The sequence below is a fragment of the Odontesthes bonariensis genome, chromosome 21, assembly GCF_027942865.1.
Source record: "Odontesthes bonariensis isolate fOdoBon6 chromosome 21, fOdoBon6.hap1, whole genome shotgun sequence".
NCBI classification, from domain to species: Eukaryota; Metazoa; Chordata; class Actinopteri; order Atheriniformes; family Atherinopsidae; genus Odontesthes; species Odontesthes bonariensis.
In genome coordinates, this window is record NC_134526.1 from 13,467,412 (window position 1) to 13,489,033 (window position 21,622).

Genomic DNA, 21,622 nt, shown 5'->3' on the forward strand with positions numbered 1-21,622 from the left:
CTCTCTGTTTTCCTTCCTTTCGTAATCTCTCCTGCAGGGATCAGTTTAGTTAATCATTGTTTCTCCTTGGTGCTAAGTTGCAGAAAGAGGTGCAAGGTTGGCTCATGTTTGAGGAAAGTGGTCTCTGAATCTGTTAGTGAGAAGATTAAGTGAGTGAGAGATGGAGCATGAACGAAGGAAACCCCTTTGAAAACCATCTTACATGGTGCAACAGTTATGTCTTTGGGAAGAGGAGTTTCTTGCCTGTGTGCATGTTTTCGGCCGTCTTGCACTGGAACACACAATAAAATGTTGTAAACTCACAACAATCATTCCTTATCTGTGGTAAGAACTAATGTGAGATTGTTACAGAGCTGATCTTTATTATAGCAGAGCTTCAGTGCCCAGACTGTGGGCATTGATATTGAGTGACTGTTGTTTCCTGCATGCCATTAATGTTAGCTAAAAAAGATAAGTTTTTTGGCACACACTGAACTTCTTAATGACCTGGAATAGATGGTGGAAGCTTTGAATGAAAGCCAAAGTATTTGTTTGTTTTAAGCCTTTATGCCTGTTGATGTAAAAATCTGAATCTTCCAGTGGTTAAACAAGGTTTGTGACCACCACATGTCTGATGGCATTAAATGTATAAGAGTTGGTGCTGTTATCTCAGCTGGACCAGGCCAGACAAGAGTAGCTCCAACCCCTTAGGCACCCACTACAATCAGGCAGTCTGTACTGCCGCTAGTGCTAAGTGCATCCAGTGGTCATTACACTGAACAGGCCATTTAGAAAGCATGGCTCTTTCGCTTAGATATAATCATGTCTGACTTCCAGTAGAGCTTTGAATTATATATAGGGCGAGTATTTAGTTTTGACTGGAGCCTCCCAGTTGCTAATTCACTAAAGATTTGTTGACACCTTCAGTTAGAAAGCAGATGGAAAGTTTTAAATATAGGTTTTCTGGAGCACATACATCACATACTGTCCGTCTGTCATGAAACATTGTTGTCTTATCTCTTGAACAAATACCTACCCCAAGTAACCAAAACATGTCAACATGACGCCGTCCTCTAACCCACCACAAGACTAGAACAGAATGGAATTTGAAACGTTTTAGCCAAAAATGTTTCCATGGTCAAGGTGTTTTTTGCAGAAACGTTTCAGATTTCGTTCCGTTCTCCGGCTTCAGTCAAATCTGTTGGGAGTTTACGGGAATCAATATACAGGTGAGTGGCCTTCGACACTGACACATGCTGAACTAAACACTGATTGGTTATAACAAGAAAGTGCAGTCATCTGTGAGTCAGTGAGTGAGTGCAGCTTCTGAGCTGCAACTGTCTTACTGACGGAAGGAACAGTATTTCCTGAGGGCTTTTGGCCTTTTGACCTTTAGCTTGATTTTAATGACAGCCTGGTTCTGGGTAGTCCTGCTGCATCATTCAGGTGACTTTGCCTTGTGAAAATGATGACAAAAATAAGACCGGTCAAGCTCCCAGTGGATGTCCTTTCCTCTCTAAATTACTACCCTTTTTTGGATACTAGTTAAACAAACATAGACATTTTCTCTTTATTTTAACTTCTTCTCTCTACTTTCTAAATTTGGGATAATTGCACTGTGATAGATATGACCCAACCTTTTCCTGTTTTGTTATGTATGGCCAAGCCAAGCCAAGTCAATGTGTTTGCAATGAGCTTTGATGGATTGTGTGTCTCTGTGTCATCCAGGCTGTGTGGCGAGTGTAGATAAGCCCCCTTATGAGGTGAAAACCCTTCCCCATCCTGCAGTATCCCCCTCCCAGCACCAACAGCAGGAATAAGGGATGTCAGGGCTGTTCCTCGTTTTGGCAGTGCTCATTGTCTCCTGTAGCATACAGGTGGGTTCCATAAACTCACACACGAATGTGTACAAATATCTTATGGGAAAAAATATCAAATGTACATTCTTTTCTTGTAGTTTAAAAGCTTCCAAGCATGTGGTCTGTTAACTTCCATTAGTCAGTGTCCTTTAAAGAAGGGTCTGTTTTTTTTATCTCTGCTGGATTCTGAAACAAGCCAGCAGGTCTTTGTGTGAAGGATTAACAGATGTAATCCCCCCAATACTCCTAAATATTAAAGTGAGATCTTGTTGGATCATATCCCCACTATGGGGATGTGTTGTTTATATCTTCTGTAGACTGTATAAAACATGAAGAGAAACAAATGAATGCCAGTCTACCAAATGGTTTGTGTGAAATTCACATTCTCCAAATTTCAACTACTCTATTCACTATACTTACAATACACCAACACAGATACCAGACTTCCTGGACATAACTTTAAGACGCTTTTATTGATTTTTTTTTTTTCTCCGCTGTGGGTCACCATCTGCTCAGGTGTCTCCTGCTGCTACCCTGGATAAGCTGAAGGAGAGTTGGAAATTGTACATGGAAGAGTGTAAACGCAACAACAGTCGAGAGCCACCCAGCACCGGTGAGAAATACATTTCTTATTACATTTTTAAACTTCAAATAATGGAATTAAATTAAGGTAAACTGTTTTCCTGACAAATTCAGATTTTAAACACAACACTGGCATAATACCGCTGCAAAGACCTGAAATTGACTTATTATTCATAGACCCAGTTCTATACTCTGGCCCAGCAACGAGTTGGTGCCAGTGTCGTACTGTTTTTTTTAGTGCTGAAGCCAAAGCTTTGGTGGTTGAAACAGACAGAACTGGTTTTAAGTTAGACCTGGCTCCAAACACTGGTCAAAAATCTGCAAGTACCCATTAACACGTGGCTTTTGAATACAATTGAAAATAGTTTAATTGGTAATCAGTCCTGCATCACATGGATCTGAAGTAGTTGCAGGTATTTATTGACTTTGGCTCCAATTGTCATTTATGGAAATGCAACACCCAGGTGCACATGCTAAATCTTAATGAAAAGTTCTGTGCTTGGGGCTGCGAGAGTGGGTGCAGCTCACCTTTTCTTTAAAGAAGCACTTTTACAAACTAACATTTTACATGGAGACTCTTAAAGTAACATTAACAACTTGCGGACAAAAAAACCCTAAATTGATCAATTCAATCTGCCTGAAAGAAAGCTGGCAGCTCTCCCTCAGTTCTGTTGTACAAGGTTGATGTCTGCAGTCCTCTCATAAATAAATAACTTAATTTTTTCAGCAACATGGTATCAGACATTGTGGTCCATCATAGCCTACAGGATACATTTAAATGCCATCCCTTCATGTTGTCCTCAGCTACACTAACTACACTAAGGGTAAATACATTACTCCTCTCAATGGGAAAGAATTTAAATCAGGTTATTTTAGCAGGTATACTGTCAAAAACTTGTTCAAATACACTGTTTTTAGTGCAAAAATGGTTTAACAGTTTTGGTTTTTGGGGGTCCTGAGCAGGGCCCGGGCAGGTTTATCTATAAGCAATAGAAGCAATAAAAATGAAAAAAAATAAGGACCTTAAGAAAATAGGAATTGATCATGTAGTGGCTGCATGAAATTTGTTGAAATTGTGTTCTGGCATCACATTAAACTGAAGTGGCATGAAGACAAACAGTTCACATTCAGAGGCAGATGGAGATATTGTGGTGGAGAATAACTATTGCTGCTTGCAACCAGTTTGATTCTTGTGTTGGACCAATATTTTTAAGCCTATTTTTACTTTTGCAAATGTTTAAGCACTAAAATAACTAGAGTTAGTAATCATAGTCATTGTCACAGTTAAGCAACTAACTACTTGTTTGAGATAAAACGGTAACACTTGGTTAAGTTTAGGAAAAGATCATGAACTCATGAAAGAAGACTCATCATTCTTGTAGCTCTTCATTGTGATGGCACATAATTCTAACACAATACTCATCTCCATTAGGCAATGTAGTGTGAATACTGCAAACGAAAACTGCTATAAAGCTGTGGATAGCTGTAAGAAACAGAAAAGCAGATGATAATTCACTTTAGTGTCATCTCCTTGCTGACCGCTTTCACGAGTGAAAATATGAGCAACTGTTCATAAAAAAAATTTAAAAAAAATGGGAAAGAAACCAATATTAACAATACTGACATCATCAAATTTAGATTTAAAATTGTGTTCTACACACACTCAAAACTCTACCATGATGACAAGCCACAAAACCACTTTAATGAGATAATAAGTATTTACCAACATCTTGTGGTACAGTGGCAGCAGAGCAGGTAATAGTTCGACCACCAGACCATGAAGGAGCAAGAGTTTTCTCTCCCTTTTCTGGCCATTGCATAACCACTCTTCCTGCAGCCGTTCCCAGTGATAAATTGGTTGCACTATGCTAACTTCCCGCCCATGCGCTAAGTGAAAAGCAGCTCCCGTTCTCACCATGAGTAAAGTGTTTAACTGCATGATGAATGCTGCTCTTCAGTTGCATAATAGACTGTTGGCATGTTGTCTGACTTTGGAAAAAAGTAGGAGAGCAGCGTCGTTCCTACTTCCAAAAAGGCCGCTTCCCACACTGTGTGCAAAATTGCACCTCTCTGTCTCCAGCTCTGCACCACTTGCATACTCTTCCTGCATGTCCATTAGCCTAAGAGCAGATTAGCAGCTGTAGAGGACATAGGATACATTACCTTGTGAACCTTAGTATCCAGTTGTCCATACACTAACGATCAGCATTCTCTCATGAGAACCACAATGAAATGTGCAAGGGTATAGATGAAGGACTTTGATGTCAAGATGACAGACCATGATGTAATACCATAATCATACCATAAGACATCACTTCAAAGGCATCTTGTTATTATATTGTGAAACTTTAATGACAGCCAATGTTTTATGTTTTTCTTTCTTTTTCAAACCTCAGGTCTTGTGTGCAACAGGACGTTTGACAATTATGCCTGTTGGCCTGATGGACTCCCCAACACCACTGTTAGTGTTTCATGCCCATGGTATTTGCCATGGCACCCCAAAGGTAAGAAATATGTGGGTTTGCAAATACATATTCTTTAGTTTTGTTGATGGGTGACTTAAAATATGAAAGACAGCTGTCAATACTGGCTACACTTCCATTACAAATTTGCGTTTGTTTGTGTGTTTGTGTGTAGTTCAGCATGGCATGCTGTATCGGGAATGTGATGCCAATGGTCAGTGGGTGACTGTCAAGAAAACAAGCGAGTGTGATTTCCATGATTCAAGTCCAGTAAGAAATGTCTCTCAATGTGATTCTTTTTAGAGAAACAAATAAAAACTAATTTTGTCTACTTGATGTTATTTAAATGAAAGAAAGGAAAATACTCAAATATTTGTGTTCAAATGTACTTGGATTTGCAGCAGTTCTTTGGCCATATACGGATCATGTACACAGTGGGCTATTCCTTGTCCTTTGTGGCTTTGGTATTGGCGCTTGGCATTCTTATATTCTTCAGGTAACAATATTTTACAAGTGAAAATTTTAAAATATGGTGTGAATTCTGAGTAAACAATTCCTGCCGAAATAGAATGCAGATGAACTTTTAGACCCTTGTTTATTTTTTTCTTTTCAGGAATCTGCACTGCATGAGGAACAACATCCACATGAATCTGTTTGCCTCCTTCATCCTGCGAGCTCTGTCAATCCTTATCAAGGATGCTCTATTGGAGGCCAACCACACATCACAGGACTTTGGCCGAGACCAGGACCAGGGAATCTCCAGCGCATCTATGCCTCCAGTGGAGCTGCTTTTCAACAATGCCGTCAGTATTGATCTGCAGCTAGACAACAAATGATGTAGGGCAGTGTTTAACACTAATAATGTGTTAGTTTGAGATGACATTTGTTGTATTTGGCGCTATATAAATAAAAATGAATTGAATTGAATTGAATAGTATCAAGTAAGAGATCAAATAGACAAAAATGAGGGTTTTAGTGTTTGCACAGGACCATAACACAATCCAGAATCTGCTATATGAATCTAATTATCCTATCACAAGCATATTTTAATCTGCATTACAACAAATTGTATACTATAATTATATTAAAATTTAAATCACTTTAAATTCTTCATACTTCTAATGCATGTTAGTATTTTAAATTAAATGTAGAGAGAGAAAGTGTGTGTGTCATGATCTGCATTAAATGACACATTATTGTCCTGATAATCTGATGCATCCATGATGTTTGTAAAAATGCACAAAATAGTACAACCACAACACCAAAGAATAGGCCAGAATGATCAAATATTGTTCAGTTATATGTCAAGATTTTTATAAAGTGCAAAATGTAGATAAATAACTTTACATAAAAAATATTCAATTCAATGAGATGAGGGTAATAGTAACATGTGTAATGATGGGAGTTAATGATGCAAACACAACTGTTTGCTGTGACACAGCTGGCCTAAGAGTTGCATTCTGATTGCTGGAAGCACAAAACCTGAATCCTGTGAGCAGAACGTGATCCCATCTGTGACAGTGCTGATCTCAACATCCTGATCAGCTGAACATTGTCTCACATCCAGGCTTGTTAGTTTGGTGAAATGCATCTCACTATTCTCTTGCAGACGTCAGTTAGCTGTCGCATCGCTGTGGTGATGACGCAGTACAGCATCATGGCCAACAGCTACTGGCTTCTGGTGGAAGGCATTTACCTCCACAACCTCCTGGTCATCACCGTGTTTACAGAGAGGAACTACTTCAAAATCTACCTGTGCATAGGCTGGGGTGAGCTGGTCTGTTGTGTAGGTTTGTGTGTGCGAAATAGGAAGGCAGATGGTGCACGGTAATTATATGCAATGTGCTTTTTGTACAAGCCAAAATAGAGTAAATAAACATGAAATGTTCTAGCCCAAGCATACAAAATAAGCACTTTGTATCTCTTTTTTTCACAGGTACACCATTAATATTCCTTGTTCCATGGGTGATTGTTAGATATTTATATGAAAATAAAGAGTAAGTTCTTCTCCTTTAGTCCTAGTTGCAAAAACCATTTCACATGTAATCTGGTCATGTTGATTTTTAATTTAAAGCAGCACAAAACGTCAAAAAGGTTGGCAGATTGACTTTCGTCTGAACTTTTAATGATGTAGATCCATGTTAATTTAACTTTAAATTGTTTGATGTTTTGCAGGTTGCTAATTATGGGCACCAACCCAAGTTACATTCTTAATATTTCATGTTGACATTTAACTCTATTCTCTTCTTCAAAGCAAAGTTGTTATAAATATATTGCATCTCCCGTAGCAGTAAATGGGCTGACATAGATTTTAAAGCCACACTTTGCAAATGCTGAGACACTGAGTTGTTGTGTAAAGCTTTAAAAATCCACAATGGGAACAACTCTCCTCGTCAGCCAAAGTGAGAATAGCTTCCTATTTCAGGAAGCCCTGCAAAACATTGTAAAAAAAAAAAAGTTTTATGAAAGAGCCAATCTTGTCCTTTAGCACGTGAAGTGCTCCATGAAGAGTGCAGGAAATGTTTCTGGTATTCCCTCGTTGATATGTTCTTTAATACGTTTCTATTTTCAGGTGCTGGGAGCAAAATATAAACATGAATTACTGGTGGATAATCCGTGCCCCGATACTCCTTGCTGTTGTGGTAATTTCCTCTTCCTCTCTCTCATTCTTGATCACTTGCTCTTATTTTGTCTTTTTTTCATGAAAAAAACCAGCAGCAGAAAAAGTGCATTCACGTGAAAATCCCACATGTGTAACTAGCAAACTTGCATTTCCACTTGACTGCAGCATGTCCCCCCCCATCATACACTACAATATTAAACACACCTCATTTATTCATGAAGTGTAAAAAGTTGGATGTGTTCACATCTAACATCTGGGCAGCACGTTAGGACTCAGACGGTTTGCTTTAAATAAATACGATTGTTGTGCATTGTGACCAGCTATGTCTGCAGGGGTCAGTTCAGAGCATTCATATAGCGGCTGCTACATGAAGCCAGACATCCTGGTATTTTCCGTACATTAATCGTCCTGCTAAGTGGGCTGTATCCCGCAGGAATTCCCGTGTTTGAGTTGTTCGGAAAAATTGGAGGGCTGGTCCTCATTCCAGTGTTTCCCTCGTTATTCTGATCTCACCATTTTCAAGCTGCTCAACAACTAGAAGTAAACACTTTAATATGAGTGTGTGACCGTGTGAAAACATGTGAGGTTGCTGCCTAAACAAATGCTGAAACTTCACTGATGTCTCTGCAAATATCAGATGCCACTCATGTACATTAGTAGATGCTGTGCAAATTACAGTTTATTTATAATTAAATCCACTTCTTGTTTTCACAAGGAGCTGGAAAAAAAGGTTGAGATGTTTTATTGGCGCTTTGTTTAACTTTAAGAATAAAAAAAAATACATTATTAATTATGACCATAGCTAACAGTAATCAAGTTAAACCCATTTATTCATCATTAAATGTTTGTATGTCCTAGTACAAAATGAGCAGACATAAGTTTGTAAAATCTAGGCACTGTTTAAACATTGCAGAATCCAAAAATTAAATCTTTAATGGTTACATCGTGCGGAATTTTCATCAGAGGAACACATACTGTTTCTTTAAATCCCAGCTGCTCTAAAAGGGTTGCTTGATAACAATGTGCTTCATTATCTAACATTGTTGAAAGGCAGTCTTGCATCTACAATGAATCCATTGAGATTTAGTTAGAAGTTAGTTTCTTTTGTTACTGACTTAATTTAGCTTCTTTTAGCTGTTTAAAAAAACACAAGCTGCAGTCGTCATTGGAACATGGGGGCAAAGTGCAGACTTGCCGTTTTAATTAGAAGGTAAATTAGAGAAAATCTTTTTCGCAGGTCTTTAATACATTTAACTTTTATTTTAGGGGCTCAAATAAATCCAGCAACAAATGATTTAACAGTCCTATTCTGCAGCTTTCTTATTGATATGCCGATCTTTCTGCTTTCAGCATTGACCTCAAACAGTGAACTGAATCTCGGTCAGAATGGGATCAGGTGATTCACTCAGCCATTGCAGAATACTCCACTTCTTTACCTTCGGAAACCCAGAGCTTGCATGTTTTAGGTCGAGTTTGGTGCCATCCAATCAACTTTGCTGCATTTGGCTGATTCTGAGCAGAGAGTATATACCTGTATATTGCAGAATTCATGCCAATGCTTCTGTTTTCTGTCACATCATCAATAACAACTGGTGACTAAGTGCCACAAAACGCGATGCATGTCCAGACTTTCACTTTGCGTTCGTGCTTTTTACAGATACAAATGTATGCTTCAGATTCTGTGCCATTCCAAACCATTTAAAAAAAAATTCTTCCCATCATTCTGGTACAGGTTGATCGTAGTTTTGAGATGTTGGAATCCTGGATCTTTAAGATTTTATTTGACAGTTTTAACTATTCTTTTTTGAGGCTTACGTACATTTTACACATTGTTTTGAATCTTCTGAATTAATATATCTTATGCTATTTTCTCATTCTGTTAGATTTGAAAAACAATTTTCTTATAAGAGAGTGCTCTTGTTTTTCTTTTCCATGAAAAAAAAAAATCCTGTGATCGTCTACAGCTGTTGTCTTTAAGATCCCAGGTCAAATATTGCATTTTTTTATTATTATACAACAGAAAATTGCATGAAAAAATCCAGACACTGGCAGCCTTAAGTCATTGGGACAGAAAAAAAAAGATAAAAACGGCTTAGACAGAACTAAACGGATAGAGATATCACCTTATGTTTATGTTTTAGGCATTAATAGTTATTGATATTAATAGGTTAGGTCACCAAAATACATGTTACAAAATACATGAATATTTTTTTTTTACCTGAATGGTGTGTTATTACATATATCATAGAATATTTTCGACACCGCTTTGCAAAGGCCCAAAGATCTCTCAGTGTTGATCTCAAGTAATGTATCAGGCACAATTTCAGACCCGAAACAGCGCACAGTGATGGAAAGAGTGCACGGACGGCAGACACTCAGATGAAGGAGGGCCAAAAACTCTATGGCATCCAGATACATGACATGAAATTATTGTATTCAATTATAAGGCTTAATATTATTACTCTAAAGGATTTTAGCAATATGCATATATGTGTATCCATACATGCTAATAATATGTCGAAACTTCCTGTAGTACTAGAAGTGGAGTGGCTCTAGATTAGGAGGAAGAGTTTCATCTATCAATTAAAAGGTCATTTTTGATCCCCAGCTTTTGGAGCAAGTCGCTGATCCCCATTTTGCCTCTAATGTGGCCATTGGCATGTGAGAGTTTATGATATAGAAAGTTGTATATGTATGTAGAGTGCTGTATTGGCGGGATTGTGAATGGGTGGATGTGACTTATGGTGTTTCAGCACCTTGAGCGAGCAAGAAAAGCACTACATAAATGTAAGCCTTTTACTAAGTGAAGAGCCTTTTTGGTGCAGAAAGAGCCGGTTATTTTTGATGAGTTTAGCCTCAGTTTAACTCTAAATCTTTAAAGTAACACTATTACATGCAACCCTTGTGTCTCTGTCTTTCACAGATCAACTTTCTTATCTTTATCCATATTATCAAAATTCTTGTGTCAAAACTTCGAGCACACCAAATGAGATACACAGATTATAAGTTCAGGTGAGTTCAAAAGTTAAGTGGATTTTTCTGATCAGTGTTTTCTCTTTGTTTTTTTGCTTTCCTTCTCACGACTTAATTCTTGCTTTCTGTGTTTTTTTTCCGTTTTCTCTTACATCTCAGGTTGGCCAAGTCAACTCTTACCTTGATCCCCCTGCTGGGTATCCATCAGGTGGTCTTTATCTTCGTGACAGACGAGTCCACCAACACCAAGGCCACCATCAGTTTACGTCTCACCAAACTCTTCACTGACCTCTTCTTCTCCTCTTTCCAGGTTGGACGATGAAAGAGTCTTTATTTTTATTTGCTTCTTTACATACAAAGACCACACAATTTCTTTAATTGCTTAATTGCTCAGCAGTATCAGTAAAGAAATGAAGAAATAACGGTTCCAGTGAGTGGAAATGATGAAAAAATGTGAAATCATGAAACACTGAACCCTTACCCACAAACTAAGAGGTGCTCTATTTAGTCAGTGTCAGAATGGATTATATTAACATATTATAATCTACCACATACACTGTTGATAACTGTGTCACAGTATGAATGATGAATAATGAAAGGGAACTTTAAGCTCTGGGAACCTGGAGGACAGATGAGACACAGAGAGGATGTGAGAGATGCAAATAAGATCCCATAATGAAAGATGACAAATACAGATGAGCAAGTTTCTTCCAAAGACAGATGTTACTCAAATGCACATGTGGTTTATTTTTAAAGATTCCCTTCAGTGAAAATCAAGTTTGTCATATGTGGTTACATGTACAAGCATGGTATGTTTTCATGAGTGAAACAAGCAGTCAACACCATGGTGGAGAATTTCTGTCTTTGAAATACAGTTCACCGATGACAGAGTACAGATCATATGTTCAGATGATCAGGTTTTAATTACAACAAACCTAAGAAAACAATCCCATTAACTTGCTGGACAGTGACGACTTTTCACCACTGGCATTGAGCAGTCAATGTTTATTCACTGTAAGCATGTAGTAACACTTCGCTATTTTAATGCTTACATAGTCAAGTAGAAGTTTCATATTATCTGTGCATTTGTTTCACATTTAATCTCAATGTGAGAGTCTCTACGGCTGCATTTTCCATTTCTGTCTGCTCTGTTTATGGTGTATTCTTGCGTTTCTGCACTCATAAACCCAAGGCTCAGCTCACAGTGTCTCATCTGGTCCACCCAGCATTGGTGTAAAAAATTCCGGAGCAGAGTGGGATTCTTCTGCTATACAGCTGTCTGTGTTGCTGAGAAACATAGACACTGAGAAGAGTTATGAGAGATTTTTCTACTTAGTTTTTTTTTACTTATTTTGCAGTGCTTGTCGACTGTAGATGGTGTAATCCTGGACCTGTGTAAATAAATGATTCGCAGAAAGTGATTTCTGTCATGCATCATGGAGAACGCAAAGCTTACAGCTGTAAGATGTAGAAATAAGATACTTTTATTTAAACCAATCTAAATGCACTGCAAAGGCACAAAGTCCAGAAAGAATAAATTCAAAGAGAAAAAATAATTTGCCTGATTTGACATGAAGGCAAACACACATCAGGATCTGGTGACAAGCAAAGTTAAAACGCATGAATAAATACTGGAGTAACATTTACTAAAGGAAAACAGATGTGTTGATCAGTTCACGAGGACCTGGTGTGAAGGTGGAACGTGAAGCTCGCTCAATTGCACGCACCAGGACATCTCTACAAAATACAAAAAGAGGGAAAGTTTCTAAAATGCAAAACATAAACCAATGACAAAACAAAAGCTAACAAGCATGAAATGAAACGACACCGATAGATCCTTACAGTCCCTGTTCTGAAAAGTTTTGCTGCCAAAATAAGATCCCTGGCTGTGTTCTGGAAACTACTGATTCACACAGTAAGCCTTGGGTTCTCATCTTCTGCTTGAGAAAATAAATACTTCACAAGTGTTGTCTCTGCCTCATAGCATTAAATCAGTTATTACTTCATTTGTGAGGACTTAATAAAAACTAACCCAGTATTTGTTGTCTCCTTAGGGTCTCCTTGTGGCCATCTTGTACTGTTTTGTCAACAAAGAAGTGAGTCTCCTCAGTTGTGCAACACTATTGTCATTCTCAAATTTATCTTTTGTCATCACATTTCTCATATCTGCTTTTGTTTTGTGCTCTCCAAAGGTACAGTCAGAGGTTCTGAAGAAGTGGAAGCGCTGGAAGCTAGGAAGGAACATTGAGGAGGAATACCGCCACACCTACAGTAACACCCCCAACACAAAGACAGCCAGCCTGTTGAACCATGTCTCAAGGCTGCCTCAACTCCCAGATATCACCAAATCCTCTTCCCCAGACTGTAGCCCTGAAGAGAAGCACATGCTTGTCGCTGGCTGCCACAACGGTTCGGTGCACAGTAAGGGGTCAGGCAAGTGCACCACCCAGCAGCATGAGGGAGCCATCAGCAACTGCACCCTGGTGGAGGATATCAGCCTCTCAGATAGGATGCAGAATTATGAGGCTGAGAAGGAGAATGTGGAAAGCCACCTTTGAAGGAAACAGAGAAAAAATAACTTGATGAAGGAAGTAGGATGGCTTTGAGGATCTCATCCGGTTGTGACTGAGTGCCCTGGCTGTGATAAGCATTGCTGATTGAGTCACTCATTGGAGCGCTTCTCAGTGACCAGCATCTCCGAGAGACAGAGCAGCACCGTGAAAGGACAACAATGTGACAGACATCAGCAATGAGATATGCAATGTGCTGCAAGTCTCATTAATAGATTTTTCTAGATGTTTGCCTTTATATTATGTGAAGCTGCTGCCTTTTGAACAATTCAGCAACAGCATCTTGAGGCAGATAAGCCATGTAAAGTTGTACAAAAATCGAAAAAGGCAAATAGCAACAAAAGAAAAAACAACAACAAAAGACACAGGGTCCTGCCTTGAGCCTCCACTTTAATGTTTGCTGTCTACTAAGTGTGTGCTTTGTGGTAGTGAGAGTGAAATGCAAACTGGACATTGGACTGCGTACACAAAAAGACCAAACAAATGACACAAAAAAGAGGGTGGGGAAAAGGGGGAATGCTTCTTTTTATATGCTATGCTCTGCTATCTGTGAATTCTTTTTTGTCTATACTGATCTTAATGAAAATGTAGCTACAGAGAAAGAAAAAAAACATTCTGTTGACTGTACCTCATACAGTAAGGTGACCACAGTGTTATGTCCATTGGAAATAGGCAGCTGCTCGTCCCAGGTCCTTCCTGGCTTACATATAGATATTAGAAAGAGGTCAAACGATGGTGTGGGATAAATCTAAAAATAAGCTTAACCTGTTACTGCACGCTGTCCCGTCAGCGGTAGCCTACACTTGGGATTGGAATTGGGCGGTATGCACTTTAGTTCAATCCTGAAACGCCATCCCTTAACAAGTATATTCATGCCATACACCGTTAGAAAGCTGAGATTCACCCGATTCATTCAAGACCATTCCCGAATCAAATGGTTGCTCACAGCCATAACAGTAACAGACGTTAGCTCAGCTAGCCTCTAAGCTAACGTGTTTCAGTGTGACATCTATATTTTGATATTGTTCTAGAATGCGCTGCTGAGGGTGGCAGCACGTTGGAGTAGCGTTGGAGATTTTTCTTTTTTCAAAATTTCATTCCTGTTATTTCTTGGAAGAAATTGCATTTTTTGGACAACTGTTCCTTCCTGCCTTGGATGCTGTGCAGGTGGATTAATTTTTCCCAATACTTTTGTATATTTTACTCTTTTGTCATGATGCATAACCATAGCAACAAGGTAGTTTACAACAGGGAGCAGCTGATTAACATTGGAAAAGCAGAAATAATTCGACAACTGAAGCCAGAAATCCCACTGGAATTGAAAAGGAGGCGTCGTGGATGCAGAGCAGGAGCAAAGAGGAGAGAAAGAAAGAAGAAGTTCAAACCATCTCTGCCATCCGTCATCATGGGAAATGTAAGATAGTTAGCAAACAATTTGGATGAACTTCTAGCATTGACAAGGACTCAGCAAGAATATCGGGAATGTAGCATTATGTGTTTTACTGAGACATGGCTGCAGGATCATATCCCCGACTCCAGCGTCTCTCTGCCGGGCTTCCTGACTGTACGAGCAGATCGAGATTTAAAGAGTAGCAGGAAAAGGAAAGGGGGTGGATTGGCAGTGCTTGTCAACGACAAATGGTGTCACCCAGGACATGTTACTGTGAAGAGTCGTCTCTGCAGTCCTGACATTGAACTATTGGCAGTAAGTTTTCGTCCATATTATTTGCCAAGAGAGTTCACCAGTGTTGGTTTGGTGGCTGTTTACATTCCACCCTCAGCTGTTGCCGACACTGCATGTGATGTCATCAGTTCCGTTGTTGCTAAGATACAGACACAACACCCCAATTCTTTTGTGGCAATATCTGGTGATTTTAATCATGCCTCACTCTCTGCTACACTGCCAACTTTTCAACAGTTTGTCAGCTGCTCTACCAGAGAAAACAAGACATTGGATTTGTTTTACACAAATGTCAAGGATTCATACATTTCCAAATCAAGACCTCCCCTGGGTAAATCAGATCACAACCTTGTTTTTCTCTGTTCAGCATATAAACCCCTTGTCCAGAGACTACCTGTCACAAAAAGGACTGTTAGAAAGTGGTCACATGAAGCTGACGAAGCCTTACAGGGTTGTTTTGATGCAACCGATTGGATTTCTCTTTGTAAGCCACATGGAGAGGACATTAATGCCATGACTGAGTGTGTGACTGACTATATAAACTTCTGTGTGGACAACACCATCCCCACCAGAACAGTGAGATGCTTCCCTAATAACAAACCCTGGATCACCAGTGAGCTAAAGGAACTATTGAACAAGAAAAAAAGAGCCTTTAGGGAGCGAGACAGGGAGTTACTGAGGAGTATACAGAAGCAGCTCAAAGTCAAGATCAGAGAGAGCAAGGAGGTGTATAGAAAGAAGCTTGAGAGTAAACTGCAGAGGAACAATATCAGAGATGTGTGGTCAGGAATGAAGAAGATCACAGGCCTCAAGCAGAGGGAGGATCGGATGGATGGAAGTCTGGACAGAGCAAATGAGCTGAACACATTCTTCAACAGGTTCAGTTCAGGAACAAGCTCACCATCCTCCCCTCCTGTTCCCAGCCAAAGAGACATCCCACCCTCCTCTGACCCACAGCTTTCCTGTAACATCTCCACCTCCACCTCAGTCATGGATTCTTCTGCTTCCACTAGTTTGTCTTCAACCCAATCAGGAGATGCTGCTGTCCCATTTGCCTCCCCCTCCCACTTTTCTGTTTCTAGAAGTCAGGTGAAGAGGCAGTTGGAGAGACTGAACTGGAACAAGGCTGCAGGTCCAGATGGTGTCAGCCCCTGAGTCCTGAAGGCCTGTGCAGAGCAGCTCTGTGGGATTCTGCAACACCTTTTCAACCTTAGCTTGACCCAAGAGAAGGTACCACTGTTGTGGAAGACATCCTGTCTGGTTCCGTTACCAAAGAAAACTCACCCTTCAGACATTAATGACTACAGACCTGTTGCCCTGACATCCCACATCATGAAGGTCCTGGAGAGACTCCTGCTGACCCACCTGTGTAAGCAAACCAGCACATATCAGGACCCCCTGCAGTTTGCTTATCGCCATGGAGTTGGAGTTGAAGACGCTATCATACACCTGCTTCAACAAACCCACTGTCATCTGGACAAAGCAGGTAGCACTGTGAGGATCATGTTCTTTGATTTCTCCAGTGCATTTAACACAATCCAGCCTGATCTGCTTCATCTGAAACTCCAGAAGACTCAGGTGGAGGCCTCAACAATCACCTGGATTAATGACTACCTGACAAACAGACCACAGTTTGTCAGACTGAAGAATTGTGTGTCTAACCAGGTGATCAGCAGCACAGGAGCACCACAGGGGACTGTACTCTCACCATTCCTTTTCACTCTGTACACTTCAGACTTCCAGTACAAGTCAGACTCCTGTCATCTACAGAAATATTCAGATGACTCTGTTGTCGGGTGTATCAGAGATGGACAAGAAGCTGAGTACAGAGAGCTGGTGGACCGTTTTGTGGCATGGTGTGGGAACAATCATCTCATCTTGAATGTTAACAAAACAAAGGAGATGATTGTAGATTTTAGGAGAAACAGGGTCAGATCAAACCCTGTTTCCATCATGGGAGAAGAAGTGGAGGTGGTTGAGGAATATAAATACCTTGGTGTTCATGTGGACAACAGACTGGACTGGAGACACAACAGCTAAGCCATCTACAAGAAAGGACAGAGCAGACTGTACTTCTTGAGGAAGCTAAGGTCCTTCAAGGTTTGCAACAAGATGTTGCAGATCTTCTACAAGTCTGTTGTTGAGAGCGTCATTTCCTCTTGCGTCATCTGTTGGGGCAGCAGCATCAGAACCAGGGACCTAAAAAGACTCAACAAACTGATAAGGAAGGCTGGTTCTGTTCTGGGGACGGATGTGGAACCTCTGGAGACAATAATGCAAAGAAGGATTTTGCATAAAATCAAGAGAATTATGGACAACCCTGAACATCCTCTCCATGAGACTGTTATCGGAAAACAGAGTCTCTTCAGTCAAAGGCTTCTTCAGTTTGGATTCAAAACGGACCGCTACAGGAAATCTTTCCTGCCCACAGCCATCAGCATCTATAATAACTCCTTGATTTAATTGAGCTACATCAACATTTAATTTCCCTCTGGGATAAATAAAGTATTTTTGAATTGAATTGAATTGAATTGAATCTCAACCTACTTTTCAAGCCTTGCTGTTATCCACCAAAACCTTTTCGTGACTCGGGGACACCTTGTAAAGCTTGCCAAGTATCCATGGTTATGAAATATGAAGTCCCTTTTCTTATAAACTTAATCCTCTCCTCACAATGTTGATGTATTGTCCAACCGCAAAACGTACTTTGGGAGACTAAAGACGCAAAAGTAACTTATCTAGCTGGCTCCGAGTCATATGCCAGTCCATTGCTTACAAATTTCTCAATGTGGAGGTGTGTCAATGTACTGTAGCTTCGATTGACACCAGACACAAGCCAATCGGAGCATGGTTAGTGGGCAGTACACGTCTTGAAAGCCAATGAGGACACGCGTCTTCACTTCCCACAATACTACTCAGAATGACAGTAGTTCCAACCAATGGCGATTTCCATGTAAATTATGTTGATAACCTTTTAGCCAATAGTCTAACGTTTTCAACGGTGTATGGGACTATACTATCAAGCTTGTATGTGCCAAAACAAATCCATGCGTTATCGATCATAGGGGAAATGCCCCGTGTGGTGCGTAACGTGCATAATGTAAATGCGTACAGATTGTTGCATTGAATCATAACACAAAAAGAGATTTGCGATTTTGATATTGGTTTGATATTGTAATTGATACTGTTATAGATAGATAGATAGATATTATATTATATTATTGTTTGATTCTGGTTATACAGCTTTGGTAACCAAGTGTCCTTTTGGAGACTCCAAAAAGGAACTAAGGAAAACGCATAGACATACCTGTTGAAAAATACCTCTGAACAATTCATTTTTTGGTCTTTTGACTCCAAATTTGGACTGCATGAAGTCAAGACATGTGGCTCTGATCTAGCTGTGTCTATAGAGGCCTAGAGGTCCCTGAATGGCTTTACCCAATTTAATGTATAGGCAAACATATGGACGGGGAAACAACCCCATCATTCTAACCCCTCCCACTCTGGGTCAGTAAGACACAGCATCACACAGACACTTTTATAATATTCCTGAGAGTGTTACCTTTCCAATGATACCAGACACATCTCTGAGTCTCAAAAGATGTGGGATCTGTGCTGTTTACAACTTGGGCATTTCGTTTTGGCAAAAAACGTGAAAATGGGGGGCGCGCATTAAGGGGTTAAATGATCATGGCATTACTTCATGCTTTAGATGAAAACAAATATTTTTTCTGTAGGTCAAACCCTAAATACTGCTGAGGACTAAATATCAAATGTGTTTTCAAGAGTAATTGCCCAGCCTTAGCGCTACTTTCCTTTTCTCTTTGCTATCAAGGATGGCATTTGACTTATGCCGCCCATACGATCACAGATGTTAAGGGGAAAACTGGGCACATAAATCAAGGATGAAAATGCACGACGGACATGGCCTGTGAAGCCACGCATGCACGAATCCTGAATCCAGCCTGGTCACCCAAAATGACACACCGCCTCTGGAACAATTAAAAAAAAAAAAAAAAAAGTTTTAATGTTGTCTGCACAGATTTGCTGGGCTTTAGTTGTGTGAATCATTCACTCAGTACGCGTACTCTGTAGTGCCATTCCATAAGCAACTACAAATGTCAAAAAGTCAGGCAGACTCTGCTAATGATGTGCTTGCACTCACTAACTCTATCGACAGCGTTTAATATTCAGCCGTATTCTGTGTCTACGGTGGCTGTGGACACTGAACAAAACTCTGCAGCCTAAAAGAAGAACAAAACTTCTCTTGAAAATATTTCAATAACAAACCAAGTTTGAGGTACATTTGCTTCTCAACAAACAAGGGAAGATGCCTGCAGAGCATTAATCAATCTTTTAGTTCCGAAAAGACATGGCAGAACTAACTGAACTTGACTTTGTATGTATGACTATTTGCGCAATGTTAATTTATAATTGGTAAATATTGTGTGTACATATATGTGTGTTTATACAGATGATTTTATTTGATTGCAGTCTGTATATTTATGCATTCTTGTGAGTGTGCAAATATATTTTCAGGGTATGAATACATACACAAATACTCATTTCAGTATTACAGATTTGTGGATGTGTTACAGTTGAATGAATTACTACCAGCAGTCAGAAGGTGTGGAGTTGATGTAAACTCATGCAGCTGGCTCAAGACAAAGCAAAAAGGTCAGAGGCCGTTACAAGTCAGTCTCACTCTGTCATATGTTGTACCATAAAGCACCACAGGACATTCCCAGATGTCAACCCTGTCCAAATCATAAGGCAGAGAGAGCTCTGTGTTCTATTATGAAGTCCCAATTCTTCGGATTCCAGGGGCCAGATGCATAAAAGCGTGTGTAGTTTCATGACTAAAACTGTGTGTACTTACAAAAGCAGAGATTTGTATTCTTTTCACCAGATTTTTAAAACTGTGTGTACACACAGTTCTCATTTAGAAAATCAAATCATAAAATTCTACACATGTATAAACCTGTTTGGTTTTTTTCACTGCTTTGTTTAGCCATTTAGGATGGTAGCTGCTCCCCTACTCAGTCATTTGTATATAAAAGACTGTTTGCACAAAACTAAATGGATATGACAATGAAAGTGGCTGCAAAACAAAAAGCGCAATTTTATCCAATGTTAAGCTCAGACACTCATCCATAAATGAGAGGAAAGGGAAATCTGTTTTATTTCCTAGTCTCAGTTGTGGAATCATGAACAAAACAAAATCTGCTGAATGGAAAAAAGAAACAAAGGCAATTAACTCTGTAAATTCAGAGCAAAGGACACAGAAGAGGTTATAAAGAAATGGTTGTATTACAAATGATAGTGCATCAGCTTACAAAGACAGTGCCAGATATGCAGGATAAGAACCAGTAACCCCTGTTTTATCTGCAGCTGATGAATGCATGACATGTATATTGGGTTTAAAGAACCTTGTGTTGAGATGATCAGGAGGGAGAAACAGATGTACACATGGAGAATGGTATGTTGGCTTTTTTTTTTTAACAGTCTTTGGAAATCCAAAGCGGTGCATGATAATCAGAACAATCTCTGAACATTCATTCTTCTCTTAAAGTGTCCCATTCCCATTTCCCACTTATGTAAGGCTTAAATAGCTCCAAACGTGCGTATGCATGGTCTTAAGAATGTGTGATGTATGCACATTCTTCCTTTAGGTACACTGGTTTATGTGGAGGTAAAGGCATTTGCATGTTTTTTTTTTGTTTGTTTGTTTTTTACATTTTTTTTTCTTTTAATGATGTGTATCTAGTCTTTATGCATCTGGTGCCTTAGAGCAAATTAGAGGACATTTTTGTCATGCCAGATAATAGCGCCATGCTTCAGTCAATTGCTGCTCTTCGGGGAGTAAAAAAAAAATTACAGGCAGAAGCTATTTTCCATCACCATCTGCTGAGGGTTGTAATAGAGCAGGTAGACGTCCAGTAATTGAACTGGAAGTATGACACACACAGCGGAAGTGGAGGAGAATGCTTGCATACTCACACAGTAACAAATGTCGTATACATTGAGTAAAAAAAGAGTATTTTGATAACCATTGATGGTGACCATGATCATAAAGTATATGTGTTTGAAGCCAGCAGCTTGGGTCACTCCCCTTCCTGGACCAAAGTGGTTCTGTATGAATGTATTTACTGAAAAGCCCAAAACAGTATGTTCCTTTTGATTTTTTTCTTAAAGGTGGTTATGCACAGTATTTTTGGTGTGAAGAACTGATCAGTAAAAGCTGACTGTAGTTGTAAGGTGTAAACAGTTCATCATATATTGTGTCCTCTTTGTGCAAATGGTGAAAGAATAAACTTCAATATATGTGAAAGATGAGTTTCACTTGCACTGGCTTTTGTATTGGTGAACAATGATGTTAAAATAAAAAAAAAGGAGGAAGAATGTGGAGGTTGACTCACTTGCTCTTCTGTAGCATCTGGCCGGACTGCTTTCTGGCTCGGCTGAATACCAGGCAGTTTTCTTTGATTAAGCCTCTAGGTTAGGTGCTGTTTAATAGGCCGAGGAACTGGATATATCATCTTGCACTGACTTATAAAACTGCTCTGTTTCAGCAGTAACTCTTGAATAGCTACCTTCCCCCACACATTTACAGAATAAGGGGTGTAACTTTGCAAACCTGTCACCTTCATCAGTGATTAGGGATGAAAATCTGAGAGAGTAGATACTGCAGCTGTTCCCATTTTTTTACAGCATAGCATCTCCCTTTGTCTTTGTTTTTCACACTGCCTTTGTGTGCGACCGCTGGACACAACAGCTATAAACACTCCTCCATCTGATGAGGTCGGACAGCATGCAGTGAGAAATACTTCCCTTGTAGTGTAAACTAGACTGCACGGTGCTCACTGTTCTTTCAGCTTTCATGGTGTTGACTC

General features: G+C 39.6%; 1 protein-coding gene across 2 annotated transcripts in view; it reads left to right on the forward strand.

Moving 5' to 3' along the window:
- The window catches only part of gcgra (glucagon receptor a), a 45,071-nt gene extending 24,006 nt beyond the window's left edge, over window positions 1-21,065 (forward strand). Inside the window, exons 2-14 of one of the 2 annotated variants that reach the window (XM_075453753.1) lie at window positions 1,708-1,856; window positions 2,355-2,451; window positions 4,817-4,924; window positions 5,058-5,152; window positions 5,284-5,378; window positions 5,496-5,685; window positions 6,492-6,651; window positions 6,819-6,879; window positions 7,455-7,524; window positions 10,429-10,517; window positions 10,638-10,788; window positions 12,533-12,574; window positions 12,671-21,065. In XM_075453753.1, the coding sequence (XP_075309868.1) occupies window positions 1,803-1,856; window positions 2,355-2,451; window positions 4,817-4,924; window positions 5,058-5,152; window positions 5,284-5,378; window positions 5,496-5,685; window positions 6,492-6,651; window positions 6,819-6,879; window positions 7,455-7,524; window positions 10,429-10,517; window positions 10,638-10,788; window positions 12,533-12,574; window positions 12,671-13,036 (1,578 nt within the window). In that variant the 5' untranslated portion in view covers window positions 1,708-1,802 and the 3' untranslated portion in view covers window positions 13,037-21,065. The remainder of the gene's footprint in view (window positions 1-1,707; window positions 1,857-2,354; window positions 2,452-4,816; window positions 4,925-5,057; window positions 5,153-5,283; window positions 5,379-5,495; window positions 5,686-6,491; window positions 6,652-6,818; window positions 6,880-7,454; window positions 7,525-10,428; window positions 10,518-10,637; window positions 10,789-12,532; window positions 12,575-12,670) is intronic. The other variant, XM_075453754.1, reaches the window with a different exon arrangement.
- The last annotated feature ends 557 nt before the right edge of the window (window positions 21,066-21,622 follow it).